Source organism: Astatotilapia calliptera, chromosome 6 (assembly GCF_900246225.1).
Source record: "Astatotilapia calliptera chromosome 6, fAstCal1.2, whole genome shotgun sequence".
Taxonomy (NCBI): Eukaryota; Metazoa; Chordata; class Actinopteri; order Cichliformes; family Cichlidae; genus Astatotilapia; species Astatotilapia calliptera.
This window is the reverse complement of record NC_039307.1, coordinates 24,699,205-24,722,142: the sequence shown is the minus strand read 5'-3', so window position 1 is coordinate 24,722,142 and position 22,938 is coordinate 24,699,205. Positions and strand designations below refer to the sequence as shown.

Sequence of the window (22,938 nt, the reverse complement as noted above, 5' to 3'; positions counted from 1 at the left end):
TCTTACACCAAATCACATAAACGCTCACTTCAAGGTGCTTTTTATTGTAAGGTAAAGACACAATAAAATGGAGAAAACACCAACAATCAAATGACCCCCTATGAGCAAGCATTTGGCAACACCGGGAAGGAAGAAGTCCAGGAAGAAACCTCCAGAAGAACAAGGCTGGGGGTGGGGGTAAGAGAGGGGAAGAGGGGGGATACTTTCACAAAAATGGGTGAGGTGTAAAAAAAAAAATGGGAAAAGTGGATCTCATTGCCACATCAGCTCCATTTCTGTCAATATTTTGAATTAAAATAATGGAAACCCTACAACGAAACTCCCATTAATCTGTTTTTTTGCCCTGTTTTTTGAGCTCTCAGTCGGACCATCCACGCCCTGTTCATCCGAATACCGTATACGTTAATCATTAGTTCACTCTTGTCTCTACGTGAGTTCATACACCTGTAAAACTGCTCGCCAGGAGAAAAGGACTCTGAACGTACCTGGCGTCCAAAGTATCCATAAATCGTGCTGGGAGGTCAGACACAGTTTTGATGAAAGAGAAACTGAGATGGTTTGGAGATAGTGGTGCGCCATTGGTGTGTGTGTGTGTGTGTGTGTGTGTGTGTGTGTGTGTGTGTGTGTGTGTGTGTGTGTGTGTGTGTGTGTGTGTGTGTGTGTGTGTGTGTGTGTGTGTGTGTGTGTGTGTGTGTGTGTGTGTGTGTGTGTGTGTGTGTGTGTGATTGTGAGGATATCTCCAGGTAAACGCAGCGAGGCAGGTGGACATATCCTGGCCCATCTTTTCATACTTGCTCACATGTGCGCTCCATTGCATTGAAGCGGCTCCAGGATTATCACTGTGGCTGTTATCCTATTACAGGAGAGAGGTTGTAAGCTGTCATCTGTGTATGATATCACCTAGTCTAAACAAAGGGAGGTGTGTGTCGCTCAGTCGTGCGCACACAGTGATTCAGTGTGTGTGCGCGCGTGTCTGTGTGTGCCATGTGCTCACACCTGTACATACCTCGTCTTGAATTTCACTCTGAGCGTTTACAAAACACGACATCTGCAGTTTGAGAAGCCAGCGCTCGTGCCCGCTTGTTTTTCTTCTTTTTCTTAAGATTCACCGTGTTTCGATGAGAATTACTGCTGACAGCAGAGGGGAGGAATTGATTTCATACTCATAGGAATTTTGGAGGCTAGAGGCTGGGCACCAATAAGTGAACTTTGAACTGTGAAACCCCTCCCTCAGTGCCAAGCTAGTCAAAGAAAGGAGTGGCTGCTAGTCTACGTGGTTATGACTTACGAGGTGCTTAAAAGGCAGTCTCTAGGAGAGGATGTATACACAACTACAGACCTACAAAGAACTCAGGCAGAACAAACCAGATGTACAATATATCTTTTTTTTTTTTAAAGAGTCATATCTGTGTTTTCAGTTTAGTTTCATGACTGTTTTTACAGCCCCCTTAATGCGGTTACCGCTGTGACTCCCTGCTCACAGACTAAAATAAATTTCCCTCTGACAAAAAAGACTGCATCTCCTCTTTTTTTAAATTAAATTTTATTTTATTTTGCCAGACATAAAGCCTGTCACAGAAGTCCTGATGAATAAAATCATTTTCCCGCTGTCAGTGAGCATGCCTGGTTGCCTTTTGATCAGTAAGAAGCCACAGTAAAAATAGCCAGAATAGTGTTTCCGTCATCAGTTCTGTGAAGAGCAAAAGACAGGCCGCCCACCACCCGGCAGCCTGCTGCGTACCTGCTCCAAGACGCAGCTGAAAGAAAGCTGCCACCGGCCTGATTACAACCCGCTTTAGACGCGACAAGATGTCCTAGCTGTCGGCCCTGGAAGCTTCTCCCTCTGGTCTTGTAAGCCTCAGCAATACATGAACGCTGATTACAGCAGTCCAGATGTGGTCCGGGTTGTAATTGCGTGTAGCTCGCTCGCCAACTGATGCATTCAGTCTTTTGCTAAAAATGTGCATCAGAAACCTCAGTTAGAAGGGCGAATGATGCCAAACCATCCACTAGAAAGAAGAAATGGTTTGATGAAAGACAGACTTCAACATTTGAAGAGGTTTGGAGACCCTTTGTGAACAATCTGGTTAATTGATTATTGCAAACCGTGCAAAAATCTTTTGCACTGGAAAAAGCAAACTCCAATATTTTTTTTGTAAAGTTTTTTTGGATACGTCTTGTTAAAATAAAGATATATATATATATATTTTAAACTATTTTAATAACAGTTCTATGACTGAATTCCCCTCACACCTTTATGGCTGTCTGGCATATTTACAGTTCGGTTTATTTAACTTCCAGTAAGGAAGTTAACAGGTTTTTTGTTACGGAGCAGATAGAGCAGAATAGATGTCATAAAAACCTGATAATCACCATGAATTTGTTTTCAAAACTAAGCTTCCACCTTCAGACATCAACGAATCTGTGAGATAAGCTTTAGCGGCGCCATCTGTCATGTTTTCAGTGTTTCAACTTAATTTAATATTTAAACTACTTTAAGCAGTCCATACTTTAACATGGAACTATAACTATACAAACGTTGTTTTTTAAAGTTATTACAGTGTGTGGGGAACAACTTTCAACTAGCAGTTTTAGAAGTTGCGTAACTCGCACTGTAGCACAGTGTGTACGACCTACAGCAAAAATAACTTGGAAAATATGTATTTTTTTAAGTGATTTGATTACAGTATCTGATATTAATACACTAAATCTCTGTCTGTGAACCTACTACGTGATCAGGAGTTAACACACATCTTACAACAGTCACCTCTAATTTATATCCACAAAATTTGAATAATATGATTATATTTAATGTATTATGACACCATGATTTTCTTGGCACCCACCTAACAATGGGCTAGAATGACATTTGTATAGTAGAGCAGGACCTGAGCATTAGCCCCCAAACATGGGCTAATTTTTAAACCGTCAGTCCACCAGCCCTGTTTTGTTTTTTTTTTCTTCTCTTTTCTCAGTCTCATGATGTGTCATTTTACCAACAACACAAATGGATCAAACAATACTGTAGCACAGCCATAAACGAATACACGTGATCTGAAATTATAGCTCCGCCAAAAATTATGTTTCGGAGTTCTTTTAATACAGTCACTGCTCGAAATGAAAAATGTGGGTTTTATCAGAGGGGCTAGTTGAGCATCATGCGTTGGTATGGTGGGGCTGAGTCATTTTTCCATGATGAACTGAGCGACAATCGCACTTTTGCACACGCTTTACGAACAGGTCGAGTGTGTGGTTCAGGCTGGCTGACGGATGCATTACGCGGGCTCGTCTTCAGAGACAGCGGTCAGATTGAGTGAGGGGAGTGCACAGCAGGGAACGGTAATAGTAAAATAATCCTACTGGTTTAATTAAAGCCCTTGTAAGATGGTTTCCATTCATTTTTTTGTATTACAGTTAATTTAGACATGTACTGTATATTAACCATTATTCCAGTGAGTGGACTGGCATCAACTTTTTGTGGGTGTTCACGGCTTTTCTATCAAAACCAGGAGGTGTTTCTGGATTAAATTTGGTCCAAATGTATATCTCACATGGTCACAATTTTATGAAGAGCCTCTTGCTTTATTTTGCTTTAAATTATTTCAGCATTTTTATACTCCCTGTGTGTGTAAGCCATATAGCATCTGCTCTTGCATTTTAGCATATGAACTCTTAAAGTGAGGGCGACTGTGGCTCAGGGGATCTGTCCCTGGGCTCTCTGTCCTGGTCGTTGTGTCCTTGGGCAAGACACTTCACCTACTGCCTACTGGTGTTGGCCAGAGGGGCCGATGGCGCGATATGGCAGTCTGCCCCAGGGCAGCTGTGGCTACAACCGTAGCTTGCCTCCACCAGAGTGTGAATGTGAGAGTGAATGAATAGTGGAATTGTAAAAAGCGCTTTGGGTTCCTTGAAAAGTGCTATATAAATGCAATCCATTATTATTTTTATTATTAAAGTAACGGCTCACAGAGCTGCCCTCACAGCTGCAGACTCAGACTTCAAACTTGCTTGTTCAAGTATCTTCCAGATTTGCTGCTTTTTTTTTTTTTTTTGCATCTGCTATAATAAAAAAATAAAAATTAAACTGGACTGGATAAGATTTGAAGATGCATCACGTGGCCCTGTGAAAAATCTGGATATTTTAGATGAATCAGTTTATCTGTGATCAATTTTAGGAGAAGCTTTAGCAAAAGAAAAGAGACACCATTTTTCAAGTTACTCTATTTTAAGCATTTAGGTTGAGGATGAGCGAAATGTCTTTTTGTTATTGCAGCAATTGCTGACAAGGTAACTGTGGTAATCGCAGTCATGGATGTGACTGATGAACGCCTGAGTGGCAATTAGAGTCTTAAACACCTGAGTAGTTTAAATCCTTCTCAGGTTCCCGTGTGGCAGTACGAGGCTCTCTGTGACGGCCTCGGGCTAGGAGGTGAGAGGTGGAAGGGTAAACTGAGCCATGAAGTCATGCTCCACACCTCTGTAGCATTCTTCTTTCCTTTCTTTTTGCTTTCTCTAAACCTGATTTTTTTTTCCTTCTGTTGGTCTAAATCCTTCCTCGGCCTCTTTCCAGCCACACCTGCATCATGCTCACCATGTATTTATTTAGCCATCATGTGAAAAACCAGAGGGCAGTCCACATAAAACAGGAGCATGATGTCACTGTTTTCAGTGACAAGATTTGCTGTAGGTGCGATTTGTAGGAAAACACAAACCTGTAATGGGTTTATACCTCCACCTCCTACTGCTGTTGTTCTTGTTCTTCGATGTTCCTGTAGCTCTCTAATCGCTCTCTCCATTTACTATACTTTGTTGGTTGAATCCATTTTTGCGTTCTTGTCCATCAGCCGCCTCCACCCCTAATTCATAAGTAATGACCATGCAGCAGGCAGGCGGAAAGCCAGCCAGAGCAGCAGAGCAGACATGCTGGCTGGCCAGACCTCGTCCCAGTGGAGCAGAGCCACTTATCTCTCACAATAATGACATATGCATCGACTGGCTTAAGGGGAAGCGGCTAAAAAGAGAGTCCGGATTGGGAAAGTATTGCAGGTTTTTCACTCCTTATACATTAAATGTAGTAGACTTTATTGAGAGCTGTAATACATTTTGATGACACTGGTTAGGAAAAAGCATGTGTATGTGATACAAATACAATTAAAATCTTTACTGCGGATATTGTCATTCACAACATATACACAGATGAGCTCATATGGAACAAAAGCGAAAGTGAAAATGTTCTCCCAACCATTTCCAGTAGGTAGATTGTTACACTTCTAGTTAGCCTTTCATAACTAGCTTTATAAGCCTAAAAATAAAACCAGATGTGCTTAAAATAGATCAAAGATGGTTGTTAAAAATGAAGCTCTGAGCTGCTCACATTTTCTACCTTGATACATTTCGTTCATGTTCAGTAGCTCAGTGGTGTCTTTATCTATTTTTAGATGTAACTCTTTCTTGGATGCTTTGAAGTACTAACATGGAGAGCAACTCACTGTCAATGCACTACATACTGTTTTTATATTGTAGTTTGGATGCTCGCTAGAAGTACGCCGACCTTAAATGGCCAAAAAACAATAAAATGATGATGTGTCTGTTTGTGGACTTGTTTCATTACATCATTATTTAATACGTTGTGCTGACTTATTACATGGAACCCAAGCACTGTAGCCTATTTCCAAATGAAGTGAGAAGTTATCTACCAGTTACTGCCGGGCGGTTTGCTCAGAAATTGTTTAACCACAGTCTCCTTGGAAAAGAAACACTAAATAATTGGCATATAAAAACAAGCAAAACCTACATCCATTAACACGTAATGGTAATAAAAATGGGACTAAAATACTACCCTGTGGAACGCCACGAGTTATGCACTTTTTGGCTTGAGACAGCTTGTGTCCTGAGGTTGACCTGAGTATTTTCCCTCTTTGTCCTACTTGACATTTTACGTTAATGCCTCAGTCGCACAGGCCACAAGTCCAATCAGTGATCTACCCGGTAACCACTGGTCGCTAGGGAAACATGGGTATTCCTTGAAAGTAACAATGTAATAGTAATTAATATAATTACTAAATTTAGTACAGTAACATGCTACCTCGTTGCATAGAGGGTTCTGATCCAAAACCCACCATGTGATCGTTTTAGTTGCTGGCAGGATACCACGGTCACCAATAGATACTCTCATTACTCTGCAAGCGGCAGTAAAAGTTGAAAAAATGTGATACTAACCGGAAAAAGAGATGGTTTGACCTCAGAGTAAAAGTTGTGCATTACTGCTGTAGTGGTAAAGGTGCAGCTTTTTCTTTGAAGGGAAACTGTGTCCATTTCACTACCACTCTGAGTAATTTGCAAGTTCTTTTCCATGCAAACTACTAGCAACCTTGGTAACCTGGTAGTGACCAAAAGGAGGTTTTTGGTGCAGCGATTTTCACACAAGCAAATTCGAGCCACCACTCCCCAACAGATCCAGGAGTATACACTTTTCCATAGCGACTGGTGGTTGAGTGAAGGGGTCACTGACTGGTCTATAGGCTTATTTGAGTTTTAGTGTTTTAGCAATGGATTTAACAATGATTGCCACCAACCACTGTAACCATTCGGAGAATACACATTTTACACTAGCGACTGGTTGTTAACGAGTCTGTAGGCTTGCGTGACTGGGACCTGGGACGTGATAAAGTCAGTGCACATATTTTGGAATAGATAGAGCTGATGGTGCATACTTACATGGACTGTAGACAGCAGACTTCCCTGGTGGACTTGTCTCTTTGCTCATGTTATTGATCTTTAACCCCACTTTTCCTACCTATGTGCACCTAGTTCATATTAAATAGGGGCAAAATGGCCCACATAAGTTAGAAAAAAGTCATTAGCAGATATTTAAGGTAAAAACTTTTTGTTGTTTACAACAGAAAATTTTTCTACCTTCAAAGCGGTTTTTAATTCCTTTGAATGATGTTTAGTGTACACTTTCTGTCAGTGAGTTTGAGAACTACATTTTGGTTAAAGAGCAACCCTTCATACATCCGTCTGCCATGATGCATATGGTGTCATTCCTTAATTAAGTTAACCCCCCTTTTACTGTTTGTTTGATGGTCCATAGATGCTGCAGTAACCCTGCAGAACATGTTTTTATTTTATTGTTTATACTTTAACACGCTGGTTTCTGTGTCATGCTTTTTATCTGAGACGTGGCTGACCACCTCTGATACTGAAATAAAATCTGTGCTGCTTTTATTGTTTTATGGTTTACCAGTGAAGCCATCGCTGCTTTGATCTGAAAGGTCTGTGTCACAAAGTATGAGATAAGGCGAACGCTGTAAGAGTTTTTTTTAATTTTGTACTTCTTATGGAGCAGCGAGTGTTAGTTTTGTTATCATTTCCCTGTTTTATTGCATCTACCATTAAATAATACCCTCCTGTGCTCGTGGACCAGGAGGCTTAGTGCCTATAAAATCCTCTGTCTTCATAACTATGCGATGGATGGCTCTCCTTGGCTGACCTCTCTTCTCCTCGCCCTTCCCTCAGATGACATGGCGTCCTCAGTACCGCAGCTCCAAGTTCCGCCACGTGTTTGGTAAGGCCGCCACCAAGGAGAACTGCTTTGATGGCGTGCCAATCACACGCAGTGTGCAGGACAACAGCTTCTGTGCGATCAACCCACGTTTCCTGGCTGTCATCACTGAGTGTGCTGGAGGAGGGGCCTTCTTGGTCCTGTCTGTCCATCATGTGAGTATCTGTACCTCGCATCAGGTTCACAGGCATGAGCCACGACATGAGCAGTATGTCAGCATTTACCTCATAATGCAGAGAAGACACAAGAATAAGGTGCCATTTTTTCCCCACTTGTGTTGTTCCAGTCAGACAAAAGACCTAAACTGAGCACCTCTGACTCCTCAAAGTTAGGAATGACTCAAATACTGTGTGTCTGCTTTATTTCTAAGTGGCAGCTGTTGTCCCAATGAAACAACATCTCAGCAAATCTGAGGATTTTTTTTGGCTGGGTTACAGATGAAGTCCATATATTAAACAAAAAACGGTGAGCAAAAAGTTGTGACATTATGGAAGAGATTTTAGGTGTACAGGTAGTTGGTCTGCAGAAATGCTGTCTCTTGTCACATTTCTCAGAAGATAAAGTGAAAAAGCTCACTTTAATGTGGTTCTTAAAAATTGCTTCTTTTGACTAGCAATGGCATAGACAGCTTCATCTCTTACTGTTGATAAATTGAAGGCAAAAGCAAACAAACATGATCTCAGTTATTAGAACAAAGAAACACTGGATTAACTGTATGAGCATTAGTTGTTCCTTAGCATCATGTCACATTGCTGTTAATATCTAAGGCCTCAGACATGCAGATCTACAGACAGGTCAGGGCCCTCCTGGCAAGCAACAAATGCTAGGGAAAAATGTGTATTCCCCAACTGGTTTGCAAGTGGTTGCTGGGTGAGATCAGGCACAAAGAGGGTACTTGACATGGTCTGCATTTCCTGTTTGTGTTACATTTTCACAGTTTCACTACCACTTGGTGAGTAGTTGAAGAGTGTTTGCAGACGAGTCTGCGTCTTCTATACAAACTACAGGCGACTGTGGGAATACGCTAGTAACTAAAAGAATTCGTGCAGCACTTTCTTTGTGACCAATGCCATCTAGCAACAGCACGTGACCTTTAGCAACCACTCAGCAGCCAGTTGAGGAAAGCGTGATTGAGGCCTTATCAAACAAATTAGGATTTCCACACAAAAAAAATCAAACAATTTTTCCATCGCTTTCTTTTTCTTCATTTTTTTAGGCTGTTTTAAAAAGGTTTCCCAGATGTCTGCATTTTTTTTTTAAAAATCAATTTCTTCAAACTTTAACTTGTTTCCCAAGAGAGCACAAGGGTTGCATTATCCAAATTTATTGAAAAAACTGTTCTGAGAGCACTATAGACTGTAGTGATATTCAAAATGGATTCGCGTGATTGTTCCTTTTCTGGTTTCACAGATATATTCAAAAACAAAATGGCCCTTCTGAACTTTCACCACGCTAAAGATTTCGCACATGTTTGAGCAAAGATCAGCCAAAAAGCTCTTGCTTCTCAGCATTTTTCTTCTAACCTCAGATAAAGTGAACGTTTTGGAGGGCAGAATTGTCTCTGCTAATTGTTCACCATCTCTTTCTTCTTTTTTGTTCTCCCTGCATGGATATACACACCTGGGTCTGATTATAAATAGCTCAGCATTAACACAGCCTGAAGAATCTCTAAATAAAGTACAACCCTGGCTGCTCATGTGCTACAACCTAAATATCACATCATTAGTCTGTCTCATTCCCCCTTCACTCTTTCACACATGATTTATGCGTGTTATGACATCCACTGCTGATGTCAGCCACAACAGCAGAACAAATAAAAGTCGGCCCTCACGTTCTAAACAGATCCTCTGTCTCTCTGTACATCTCCAGTCCAGAGGGATTCATCAAGCTCCACACCTCTCTTTACTTTGCCTCTCTGTTTGAGTTATCACCATCCTCCTGGCATGTGTAAGAGTTGCATAGGAGCTTAGGAATGACATAACTCACGTTCTGACCCCTCTCTTCCCCTCCGTTTCACTATTCAAAGGATGTGAAATTTCAGCACTCCCTCCCCTCAATCGCCTCCACATCCCACCTCTGCCTGTTACAGATGAGCTGTTGTTCTGTGACGAAAGTAGTTAATGCATATAAAAACAGGAGCAGATGTAATACTTTTTTGCGTGCATGCGTTGGGCTCGCTGGAAGTTTAAATAATGGTTACGTCATTTTCTTGTTTCAAACACACCTTACGCACCTACAGGCTAGATTATTGAGCAGGAATGTCAGTTTAAAGGAGCTTCGGCTTATACGAATGGAACAATTAGCCGGCTTGTTGAGGCGGAAAATCTTCCGCGTTGTACGAGTATCATTGTGTGTCTGTTAAAAACAGTTTGTGTAATTCCACCTTCAGTCTGAGTAGTTAGTTGTCATGTTGTCATGTAGAGTTGGCTTTTTTTTTTCTTGACTGAAAATACCCGCCCTAACCTGCACATGTCAGCACGTCGTGTTTAGATACATGGAATTTTCACTTACCTTTGGTGGTTCCAGAGGCAGCTCTCATAAACGTCCTCAAGGGATGTCACTCGAGTGTGGTTGTAGCCACAAGGTACAAGTCTCAAAGTAAAGGGGAAAAGAAAAATCTGGTGTGGAGTTGCTACATTACAGATTACTTAGCTGCATAATGCAGCAGTATCATCTCAGACTGAAATGTTGGCTCTCCTGGTTTGATTTCTTTTTTTTTAAATTGTCCATTATGAGTCTGTTTATGATGAGCTGTGACTAAATAGATGGAATACTTATAAGCACCAAATTCACTCAGTGCGTAAGAAGATGTTTATACAGGCAGACCTGCAGATATTAACGCCAAATCTGCAGTTTCACTCAGATTAAAGCAAAAGTCTACGTCTTTTAGTGCCTGTCTGGGCTTTTGTTGTTCGTGTTTTGTTCTCATTTCTCATCAGTTTTAGGTTTTAACATAGCTGACTGCCTATTTAGCATCACTTAGCAGCTAAATCCCGATATTTTCCCAGAGGAGTTGGTAGAGAAACCCCCCCCCCCCCCAAACAAAAACAGTTGAATTCATTGGCTGACGACAAATGCAACTCCAGGTGAATGCTAATGTTATTCTATCATACATTCACTCAGTTTAACGTCGATAGGTTATCGCTGCCCACAATTGGCCAAAAGAAAAAGTTCAGCTGTTAGAAGTATATAGAGGCAGCCTGAGCTCTCCAAACTCTGTAACAAGGCTGCACAGAGGTCAAGGAAACTGCTTTTTATGTGGGCAGCTCGACTTCTTGGATTGAGCTACAAAAAAACTCTGAAATTACAGACACCAGTTCTGTGATTTTTACGAACATAACCTTCAAGGGCACTTCAGGGGACTGCTGGCACAGTTTGTTTTAATGTACAGTATAGTGCAAAATTGTTATTTTGCATGTTTTTAAATAGGCTGTCTTTTTTGTTTTTCGTCTCTTTCCTTCCTCTATATGTTGGTTCTGTGCAGCTCGGGTTATGGTCACTACATGCCAGTTACTGTAGATAAAGGATAAAGCTTGATTTAGACTTCTGTGGGAAATCTGCATCCTAACTTAACCGGGAACTCCTCTTAACCCTACACTACGACTTTCCATGCCATTCAAGTCACTGTGGGCTGGGTCAACCCGACCTATATTATTTCTCAGGGTGTGTGTGTGTGTGTGTGTGTGTGTGTGTGTGTGTGTGTGTGTGTGTGTGTGTGTGTGTGTAAGATGCTGTATATTATAAAGTAAAGAACCTACAAAAGTAGAAAGGAAACCCCAACTATCAGACATCTCCCTATGAGCAAGCAGTTGGTGACCATGGGAAAGAAAAACTCCCCTTTAACAGGAAGAAACCTCCAGCAGAACCTGGCTCAGGGAGTTGCAGCCATCTGTCATGAGCAGTTGGGGGTGTGGAGAGAAAGATGGGACAAAAGACACGCAGAGAGACGGAGATTAATGATAACTAATGATTAAATGCAAAGTGGTGTATAAACAAATAAATGTGGAAAAAAAGGTGAGTGAACAAGGAACACACAGGGCATCATGGGAGGCCTCAGCAGCCCAGGCCTATTTTAGCATAACTAAAGTTCAAGGTCACCTGAATCAGCCCTAACTGTAAGCTTTAAAAGTAGAGAGGGCGTCCGTCCGTCTGTGAGATAAGATGGGGCCCGATTATTCATAACAGGATATGTGAGGAGAAGGATTTCTCATTCCACAGTGTAGCGAGCAGCTGATTAGTGGTTTCACTTTTGTTTCCAAGAGGAAAAATATTGTGATTTTCCCTAATGTCCATGTTTTGTGTTTTAAATTTTGCCAGACGGGTAAAGTGGACCCTCAGCAACCTCGAGTGTCGGGCCACAGGGGCAACGTGTTAGACATCAAATGGAATCCCTTCAACGACTGCTGCATCGCCTCCTGCTCCGAGGACGCCACGGTTTGTACACCGGAACGCACACAGAGTCCATTTTCAGTGAGGTTTACTGACGTGTTGTCATTTTCATGGGATTTGAGCATGTTGCAGCAGGGAGATCATTTTATAGCCTTCAGAAAGGAGCTAGAAGTCATTCCTCACATTCCTCAGCTCTGACCTGGCAGATGCTCAGAACAAATCACTGTAGAGAGAGAGGAAAAAACCTAGTTTCAGGCTATTTGTTTTAAATGTCTTTCTCTGTTGGCTGTTCTTTGTGGATTGAGAAAGAGATGGTTTGTTTCTGGCACGGATCTTCATCAATTTGGTCCTCTTTGTGTGTGTTTGTAGGTTAAAGTGTGGGAAATCCCTCCTCACGGTGTGTATAAAAATATTACAGTACCGTGGAAGGAGCTCCAGGGTCACAGTCGCAGAGTGGGCCTCATCGAGTGGCACCCAACTGCTAACAACATCCTCTTCAGTACTGCCTATGACTACCAGGTAACACACACACACACCACCTCTTACACAAGCCTGGAGTCATTTATAGACAATAAGATAACGAGGCATGAACTCCGAAAGCACTGTGACCTAAACCGAGAGCACTTATCTGTCACAGTGCAGCCCTGCAGTTCACACTGAACTGACCTGTAAAGATTTCTGATATTACATTACACAGCATCACGAGCACTTTGTTTGTTAGCCTAAGTATTCAGATCGTTTTGGGCCGTAGGTGCGATGTCTTAACTCCAGAGATACGTGCTCCAGTTACTGCCTGTATTTGCACACATGCTGGCCTCCCATGTTTAAACAATTCTGCCTCTTTTCATCCACACAGCTGAGTGCAATAGCACAAATTCCTTTGAGATAAGCAAAGTATGCACTGTTATGTCCATTCGCACAACCGTTATGTACCACTCTCTGTAATTACTCGGCCCTCTGAGCGGCTTAATCGTATGTGGTTTACTTGTAGCACACCACCAGTTACTTTCCACCCTTTAATGTGTCTGACTTCTTGGCCTAACCACCTGCGTTGATCTCTGTGTGTTTCTCCGCCTCCAGATAATGATCTGGAACCTGGACTGTCCGGAGCCGGTGATAAAGAACCCCGTGCGGACCATCAGTCACCACCCAGATGTTGTCTTGTCCATGTCTTTCAATACAGATGGAAGTCTTCTTGCTACCGCCTGCAAGGACAGGAAAGTCCGCCTGATGGAGTCGCGCTCTGGAACGCTGCTGCGGGTACTGCTGTGTGCACGTGTGCACTTCTCTTATCTTCCCTTTTTTTTGTAATGGGGGAAAAACAGCAAGTGATCTGAATTTAAACACTTTGATTTTAGGTGGAAGACTCAGACTTAAGCTTAATTACCTCAGTCAGAAGCTGCAAATGGTATCGTTTAACAGTAGGAAGTTCAGTCCATGTGACAATCTGTCTAAACTGGCTCTCATTTGTAAAAGAAAATTATTGAACTGTAAGCCTGCGTTTGGTCCACAGTAGCATCACAGCAAATATTACATAAGTGGGAGTTCCCTACTTGTTACTGCCCCCTCCGCTCCCTGCGTGGGCACCCAGGCACTCATCCAGCACCACACAGCCAGAATTGATACCTCTGGCCTGGCCTGGATAACAGAGTAGCCCCACAGCCCACTGGGTCACCAGCCAGTGATTCACACACTGTTCATCAGTCTTTTCTTGCTTCCTTTGCCCAGTCAGGGAACTCCTACACATATTACATCCCAGTGGTGTAACACAAACCTCTTTATATGACTTATAAGTGGCATAAATGTTCATCGGGGTTCATTGATTAATGCTGCACGTCATGTGTACTGTGTCACGTTTGCAGGAAAGCAGCTGCAAGACGCACAGAGCCAGTAAAGTGCTGATCCTGGGAAACACCAAGATGCTTCTCACGTCGGGAACGTCGCGCTACAATGATCGGCAGATAGCACTGTGGGATCAGGTGAGAGACGTTACAGAGCAATGCAGCAAGACATTTGCAACAAAATATCACAATTTTACAAAAAGCTTTTGTGTTTTTTGTAGCAAAGCAAAAGGTTGAGAAAAAAGAGAAATGTTCATAGTAAAAATGGCATTTTTGAGATCTCACACACGTGTTTATTTACATTGAACACATGTTTACTAATAGAATATTAATTGAAATAGCTAATTGATGAAGAAAAGCATTAATGTCAGCAAATGTCTGGTGGGGGTGTTTGTTTTGTTTTTTTTGTCAGTCGACACTCCTCACATCGATTACTTGTTAAACTTGTAGATATTTCTGATCAAATTAGGATCATTCTGACGAGGATTTGCAAAGACAGGACAGACTCTGGATAATAAATATCGCAGCACAAGCATTCGTGTAAACAATTGTAATTGTGAGCTCAGCGCTTACCTGCTGGTCTGGATGCTGGAATAATGAGAGCACCCTGTTCCTTGGGGGCAGTCTTGGCTAAAAATAGTCAGGCTGGTGTGAATAATTTGTACTAAGTTTAATATATTGAACACTTATATCCAGGGAATTTAGCAGGACTGCAGGAGGAGGAGAAATCGGGAAATTGGCAACAACAGAAGGGCCACAAATAAGTGAAATCTAAGCTTACAGAGTATTAATAGTAACACGAGTGAAGTAATGGTCAGCATATTACGTCACCATTGGAGAGGTCATGACTTTTGGCAGCTTCATTTCCTGGCCTACATCATTTAAACCCCTGAGCTTTGAGATAAAGTTTTCTTACCTGTGAAATTATCTGATGTGCAGCCAGGTTCATGTTCTGACCTTTTTTGCACAGAGGAAACATTTTTTGTAGCGTTTTTCTGACAACATTTGAGGATTTCTTTTTCTTGTAAAGTCAGAAGTTGTTGTATTAATGATATCTCAGAATACTTCCTTCACTACCAAACACCTCTCGAGCCTGTCACAAGTGCAACTCTGCCACCTAGTGGATGAAATGCACCAGTTCAGCAACCCTGCACGTTTACCTGAGCAGCTCACTGATTCCCGTGTTCAAGTGGAGCCAAAGTTATTTGTCACATCGCGATTATGTCATCACCCAGTCTCATCACACATAGTAGTCTAGTAGTAGTAATAGTTGGTGTGCCAGGCCGGCGTGTTGTGATGATTTAGAGCGTATCGTGGGTGGAGGATTAAGGCAAAGCTCGGATTAGGGATTGAGCGCTCAGTGTTTTTAATTCGCCGCTGCAGAGTGCTTCTTAGGGAGCATTGGATTTCAGTCAGTGTTTTGATATTTTCTGTATGTTGTTTACATCAGCGCCGCGTAGGTCTTGTGTTTTAACACGTTTTTGATCCTCGTGTGTGTTTGTAGGATGATCTGTCCGCGCCTTTATTGGAAGACAACCTGGACGGTTCGTCGGGGGTCATTTTTCCTTTCTACGACCCCGACACACACATGCTCTACCTTGCTGGGAAGGTGGGACTCTGAAACATGTTAAAAAAAAAAAACCCCAAACAAATCATAACAATCATATTAAAAGCTTCATACAGAAAATATTCTTTATTACTGTTACAGAGACTTACGCTTTTTATCTTTTTAGGGTGATGGAAATATCAGGTACTATGAGATCAGCACAGAAAAACCATACATTCACTTCTTAACAGAGTACCGCTCACAACTACCTCAGAAAGGACTGGGTAAGGAACACACGCACATAAACACGCGCTCAATTTTAAACTTTATTAATGTCACCGACACATTATTTCCTAAAGTGAGTGTTAATAAAAGACGTGACAGTTGAACCCTGTTTGGAAACTCTGCCTACTGTGATGACACTGTGCACCTTTAAGCAAATTTGCTGTGCAAATAAGCCTCCAATATTTGCATAGCCAAAACAGCTGATCGAAGGGGTTGTGGCTCAGGTCAGGTGTACAGGCAGCAAAAAAGTCACATGTGCACTTGATAGATTTGTTATTTCACCTGTTTGTTGTGGTTAAAATGTATATTAGAATCTCCCAAAGCACTTAGTGTAGTGGACTGTAGTGGCTCTGCTTTATAAAGTTACTCTGATACAGGTTAACCTTTAACTGCCTGCTGCTCTGCCTGCAGGTGAATTTCCTTGTGACAGAGGAAAGTGTGTTTTTAAAAAATAAGATTTGAGTCCCCATATAAATACAGTACATCTTACCTTGACTAATATTGATGCTGAAAATAGAATGAATACAATCTGTGTGCGTCTGTGTGTTAACCTGCAGGTGTGATGCCGAAGCGAGGCCTCGATGTGAGCTCCTGTGAAATCTTCAGGTTCTACAAACTGGTGACAATCAAGAGTCTCATCGAGCCTCTTTCTATGATTGTACCCCGCAGGGTAAGTGTTGCACAAAAATGGCAGACACCACTGCACAAAGAAAAACAAACATCCAAATTGAACACATTTCACAGACCTAATGTCGAATATTTTTCTGAATCTGCCGTGCACGTGTCTCCAGTCGGAGTCGTACCAAGAGGACCTCTATCCAATGACGGCTGGAAACAGGCCTGCTCTGACTGCAGAGGAGTGGCTCGGTGGCATGGACAAAGGTTAGAAGTAAAGAAAGATTGTGCGTGAGATCTGTTTGTGTCCAGTAGCCTCTGAAATTGCATTTATTTGTTACCTTTGATATTCCGGTGCTTCACTTGTATGTGGGTAAATGAAATATCCTTTCAATAGTCTTTTAGCTTGTCTAATGAGTGTTTAAATGTGTGTGAATGTGTGTTTGAATGGGTGGATGACTGGATATGTAAAGCGCTTTGGGGTCCTTAGGGACTAGTAAAGCGCTATATAAATACAGGCCATTTACCATTTTTAAATCCCTGATCAGCATCCTTTGTTTCCTAGGTCCATTGCTAATGTCTTTGAAGCCAGGAAGTCAAATAGCAGAGTCCTTCTCAGACATGAAGGCAGTGGGCAACTCACTGGAAAACTCGCTAGACACTCGCAGGTCTCAGGGCAGACCGTGCATGCTACAGCTCGCTTACATTCAGGACCAACTGGAAGCCAAAGAAAGCAAAGAGGACAGCAGCCACACAGTGGATGACAGGATTCAGACACCCGTCACCAACGGAGAAGATGCCACGCTTTGCTCTCCTCCCAGAACAGAGAATGAGGTGCTGGATGGTTTTGCTTTTTCACAGACACACAAAGGCAGACGTAAAAGCAATATGAGCTATATTTAGTTGCATCCTAGTCAGTTATTCTTTGCAATGGACTTGAAATATAGAAATGCGTCCTACTTGTTACTTATCCGCTGAAAGTCGAGTACATGTCCCAGGATATTCTTCAGTTAAGGTTGTGTCATTGGAAAAAGATAAACTGTTACAAGTAAACAGATATATACACAAATGAGGAGAAATTCTGAAAGTACGCTAAAGACACTGAGCTGTTTTTAGGTCCTGTGTAGTTACTTTTAGGAAACCTGAAGAAGCCGTGGCACTCAGAAGGTTCAGACTGCTTTAACGTGAGGCCAAAGAGGCACAACAAACTAAATCCATCATGAGTAATGAGTGGTGGAAAATATTAAGTACACTTACTTATCACAAGATCACAAGAGGAGGCACAAATCCGTTTGGAGTTTGCATCAGGAAGGGCATCGGGTGTGAAATTTAAAAGAAGCTTTTACTGAAGTACCATCTTGAAATACGATGCACTGATAAAATTTAGATTCAGCAGGTTTCTGTTACATCTTTGATTATAAAGCTGGGGTAAAAACAGGTGGAAAACTGCATGCCCGCAGCATTAAAACCCCACTTACTGTGAATGTGTCACTAGTTATTGTTTTTCTCCACTCGAGGCTTGTTTTACCTTGACGGCAGCAGTTTGTAGTAGAGACGTTTAACTGAGCCTGTAGCCTAAAAGTGAGGCAGACGTGTTCCCCGAGTCTCCAGTGGGCACAAGAGCCGTGGTTTAACTCCTTATCCCGTGCGTGTGTTTGTCCACAGCTGCGGTTGAAGTTCCACAAGCAGCAGGAGGAAATCAGGCGGCTGAGGGAGCTCCTCAACCAGAGGGACGTACGCATCAAACAGCTGGAGCTGGAGATTAAGAACATCAAGAACTCCCAGAGTCAGAGCTCACTTTAAGACTTTCTCCAATTGCTGAGTCACCCTCACCTCCTCACGGGGGTAGACGCACACAGGTGTACCAACCTACTTAACCCCGTTTTTAAAACTGCCGCAGTCTTCGTAAGGCCCCGGCTCACCGGTTTTCCTCTAATGAGCCCCACGCGCTCACTGCACAGGGGCCCGTCAAGCCTCGATTTTATGTTGTTTTCCTTTTTTTTTTGGTTGTTATCTTCAGTTTGTCGTTTTGTCGACTCTACACAGGGTGCACATCTCTTTGCTCGTGTACATACTTTTAAAACTCTCTGCACCTTTTGACCATCCTCGCCCCCTTGCCTCATTTCTTTTGTACGCTTCCCTATGCAAGCTCATTGAAATTTTTTCGCTTTTTTTTTTTTTTTTTTTAAGTTGACGGATAAAAGGATGTTTGTGCCGCGTCGACCGAATGACGTGGCTGTGCGTGCGTTGCTTGAAAGTTGTGGCGGACACCAGACATCCCGTGTGATTGTGAGATAACGCTGCGTTTATTTTCTATGCCTGTTGATTGTTTTTGTTTTCTTTTTCATCCAACATTCAAACTACTGTAAGTGAAATGACTGTGTTTAAGTTCAGCAGACAGATGTGATATGTGTGCATGAATGAGAGCGAAATGAATGAATGACTGTTTCGTGATCCCAGCTGTGTTCTGCCATCTCATTAAGCTGCATTTGTTTTTAATTCTTCTATCATTTCTTTTAATGACTGGAAAGTTGGTGGAAATGATCCGTTTTGCTGCGGTTAACGTGTAAGCCAATTCAGTAACTGATGCCATGTAGCAGTTTGGATCTTGACTTTTATATTTATTTTAAAATAAGGACAGAGAAAATGCCATTTAATCAAATACTTGAACTTGCTGTTGTAATTTTGGCAAATACAGCATGCAAAATGTTAAAAAAAAAAAAAAAAAGGACAAAACCCTGTTTGCTTTTTCCTACTGCTTTCTGATCATACTTCATTTACCTGATCAGTTTTAGGGCAAAATGGTATCTACTGTTGAAAAGGACACAAATGTACCTCACAGCTCTGATAAAGCTGTAATAACATTAATATGACAACAGTCAGATGTTTTAACCAGGTCATTTATCCTCTTCTCTGGGTATATTAAATCAACAAGCAGGACTCTTTTATTGCAAAACTCAATTCTGACTCAATTGAATTTTTAAAGATAATTCGCAACAGCAGTCATCTCAAGACTTTATTTTTCTATATTTTTTAGTGTAAAGACTCTACAGAGGGAAAACCCCAGGCAGGCATGTTTCCCCTGTATGAAGTGTCTTGATTTTAGTTTAGAAACCTTATCTGCTTGAAATGTGGAGAACGCATATACACTGAAAAAAACTGAGAAGCTACAGATGTCTTTATGTGTATGTTTGTAATCTATTGATTTCAATATGAACAAACATGATTCCATCCATGGATGGATGGATGGATGGATGAAACCCAATTCCAGAAAAGCAGTGATGCTGTGTAAAATATAAGTAAGAACAGAATGCAATGGTTTGCAGATCTCAGACTTTGAGAAAATCAAATGGTCATTTTGAATTTGATGGCAGCAGCATGACTCATAAAGTTGGGAAATGGTCCTGTTTACTACTGTGTAGCATCCCTGATTCTTTTAACAGCAGCCTGTAAACATCTGGGAACAGACGAGACCAGCTGCTGGAGTTTTGTGCGACTGAAGGTCCGATCGAGGCTTCCAGCTGCTCAACACTCCTGGATCTGCTGTGTTGTTTTTGTTTCATGATGAGACACATACTGGTCAAAGGTCTGGACTGCAGTTCAGCCATTCCCACACTCTTCTGTTATGAAGCCATGCTTTTGTTATAAATGGAATGTGCAATTTTGCATTTTCGTGTTGAAGTGTACAAGGGATTAGCTGAAAGAAAAGCCTCATCTTGAGGAGAGCACGTGTTAATCTAGAACCTGAATATACCTTTCAACATTGGTGTTCACATTTAAATACATATAGCTTCTTTTCTGCGTGGTAGAGCTTTAACCTGCATTTATGGATGGAAATCACTGTGAAGTGTTCCTGAGCTCATCTGTTTTTAATGCAGTGCTGTCTGAATATTGATTTTTGGGCCTTGCGCACAGAGATTTCTCCAGATTCGTGCAATCGCTGTCGATGATGAGATCTTCAAAGTCTTCCTCTTTTTGCGCCCAGCCACGTCACTCACCTGTTGCCAATTAACCTGATTAGCTGCAGTCTTCCTCCAGCTGGTGCTTTTTAGCTTTCTTCCTTTTGTTGCTCTCCTTTTAAGACACATTGCTGCCATTAAATACAGAATGGCCCTAATTTTTTTTTCTCCTTAAAATGGTTATTAGATTTATAAATCATTACATTCTGTCTTTACTTTACACAGCATCCCAACTTTTTTGTGTCGTTAAGCCCCACTATGTTATAAACATACAAAAAAGACGCCTGCAGATTCTTTTTTTTTCCAGTAAATGTACATTAATGTGTCAGTATCACAGAGTTAAGTTATATGATATAAGAGGTCTGTACATTTCCAGCAGGTGAGGTTTGTAACTAAGCTGTCTAGACTGCAGTGGGCCTAAAGACAAATAGGATGACATTTACCAGTGTTGTGTCACATTCATTTTGTGCTGGGCGAATGTTCAGAGAGCGTTCACTCAGCACAAGATTTCTCTGCTATCCTGCCTCAGAAGCTGGTATAAATAAAATCCGAACAAAAAAGCAAACAAACAAACAAAGAACCCTGTCATCAGCCAAATTATTGTTCTGAGCAACAATTTCACAATCTGTGCGTCCCTAAAGTGGACCATGAGTGGGGATTGATTTGTGCGCCGCTGTTTACAAGCGTGAATTCTTGGGCTCACTTTGAATATCTACGGAGCTGTGATGACTAAGCAGCCTGCATCTGCTGCTCACGGAGGTTCTTGTTATGGTTTAAAGTCCACAGCAGTCCAAGACTGTTTATCAAAACTAACCATGTTTTAATGTTTAAAAACGTAAAATGCCTTATCGTTTTAGAATAGGTATAAAATACCAGTACACTGTTTCAGCTAAAAAACAAAACACTTCCGAAACGAAAATGAGGGGAAAAAAGACAACCTGGTCCACATCCGATTTACGCACTCTGTAATTTATTTTCTATCTATTTTTAAAAGCTTAACCTTAAAACAGCAGGCTTGTGACTGCACAGTGTGCATATACTGTTTTAGCTGAACAGCTGATAAAAATCTAAACTGTAGAAGTGTTTCTCATGGCTTCTGCCACCACCATGGTACAGTCAGACCAGAACATTTGTTTTCAGATTTCAGGCAGCTGGTTTTAACTCGTATTTTTCCCAGCTAATTAAAGAGATACATTCCTAAATAATAATAATAAAATAAAAAAACCCTGACAGACACATAGATGTAGATGCCACTTGCAGATATTAGCACAGCAGCAAAGCATGTTAGTTTGCTTTGAGAAGCTGGTTTGAGTGGTTTGTGGGATTAGAAAAACACTGTAAATGCCAGTCTAAAGGTAAATACTAAGATAAATGGTCAGATGTAGCACCAGTGATCACACATGCCTGTACTGACGCACTCACGGGCACAAGCACAACAGTGATCTTCTAGATTTGGCACGTTTCAGGTGCAGCATAGAAACCACACACACACGTACACACATACAGATCAATGCAATTGTAATGCGTGCGCGACCCCTTTGACCTTTGGCCAGACAGTTCTAGCAAAGCTGCATCTCATGCTGACTTTTGTCCAGTAGCAGCAATGCCTGACTGATGTTTAACTTCCACTAGAGGACCAGTCTCAACACATTCCCATCGTTCAGCGGCTGAGTTGCGATGCCGTCTGAATAAATTCTCAGCCTGAAATGCTGAATATCACCAGTTAAATAGCAACAGCAGCTGGCATTTTGAGTCAGCCTGTTTCTTTAGCAGTCCTTTTATAGCTGCTGAACCTTCAACAGCAAACTGCCTGCCTACTGCTGAATCTGGTGGACCCTTTCATTAACACAACAGGCTCTTCCAGTACTTTGATACAAATACATTGCAAATTTATTCTTTTTAGGTTAATGTAATTGCAGTTGAAAATGTTTTTTCTTCCCTGATAAAATACCTCTAAAGTTGTCCATTTTCTTATTGTCTAGTCACAGCATGTTCATTTAATTTATATAGCATATTTAAAACAACTGCAACTGACCTAAAGTGCTTTCTGGGCAAATGCATTTACATTCAAGAGCTCCAAAAACCCAGTTTCAAAAACACTAAACTCACATAGCAAGACACATAACAGCAAGTGAAGAGGAGGTAGATCTTTAGAGCTAATTTAAAAGTGTCCATCGTTGGGGGGTTGCAAGCTTTTGGGAGGATGACACTGGTAGTGAGGCAAAATACAGAGTTAAAAAATCTGTAATATACTGTTGAGCTAAACAAACTTAAAAAAAAAAAAAGGTAGGTTAAAGACCCTACAATAACACAGAGGAACACCTCAACAATCAGGTGATCCCTGGATGAACAAGCACCTGGCAACAGTGTGAAGGAAAAACTCCATTTTATCAGGAAACCTCTGGCAGAACCAGGCTCAGGGAGCGAGGGGAGGAAGACAGGACAGAAGACGCTGTTGAAGAGAGCCAGAAATTAATAATAACTAATGATTAAATGCAATTGCACCAGATTTTTAAACAACTGTTTGGACATATGTGGATAAAGGACCAAGTGCCTTAGTTGGGATGTTAATAGAGCTTCGCCAGCTGTGGTATCATTTAGTCTAAGGAAATGTTTCGCCGTTCAGGATTTCAATCATCCAGACTATCAAAGAAGCTCTTTATATGTTTCATCCACATAAGAGCGGTAGTGAATATATTAAGATGTATAATAAAAGCAGAAGAGGACCTAAAATGTAAT

At 41.5% G+C, this 22,938-nt stretch overlaps 1 protein-coding gene across 4 annotated transcripts in view; it reads left to right on the top strand.

Moving 5' to 3' along the window:
- coro2aa (coronin 2Aa) overlaps positions 1 to 18,430 on the top strand; it is a 40,140-nt gene extending 21,710 nt beyond the window's left edge. For all 4 annotated transcript variants that reach the window (XM_026171277.1, XM_026171275.1, XM_026171276.1 and 1 more), the window contains exons 2-12: positions 7,519 to 7,719; positions 11,882 to 11,998; positions 12,323 to 12,472; positions 13,034 to 13,213; positions 13,816 to 13,932; positions 15,299 to 15,403; positions 15,528 to 15,624; positions 16,183 to 16,295; positions 16,417 to 16,507; positions 16,806 to 17,074; positions 17,906 to 18,430. In XM_026171277.1, coding sequence (XP_026027062.1) covers positions 7,519 to 7,719; positions 11,882 to 11,998; positions 12,323 to 12,472; positions 13,034 to 13,213; positions 13,816 to 13,932; positions 15,299 to 15,403; positions 15,528 to 15,624; positions 16,183 to 16,295; positions 16,417 to 16,507; positions 16,806 to 17,074; positions 17,906 to 18,043 — 1,578 coding nt within the window. In that variant the 3' untranslated portion in view covers positions 18,044 to 18,430. The remainder of the gene's footprint in view (positions 1 to 7,518; positions 7,720 to 11,881; positions 11,999 to 12,322; positions 12,473 to 13,033; positions 13,214 to 13,815; positions 13,933 to 15,298; positions 15,404 to 15,527; positions 15,625 to 16,182; positions 16,296 to 16,416; positions 16,508 to 16,805; positions 17,075 to 17,905) is intronic.
- The last annotated feature ends 4,508 nt before the right edge of the window (positions 18,431 to 22,938 follow it).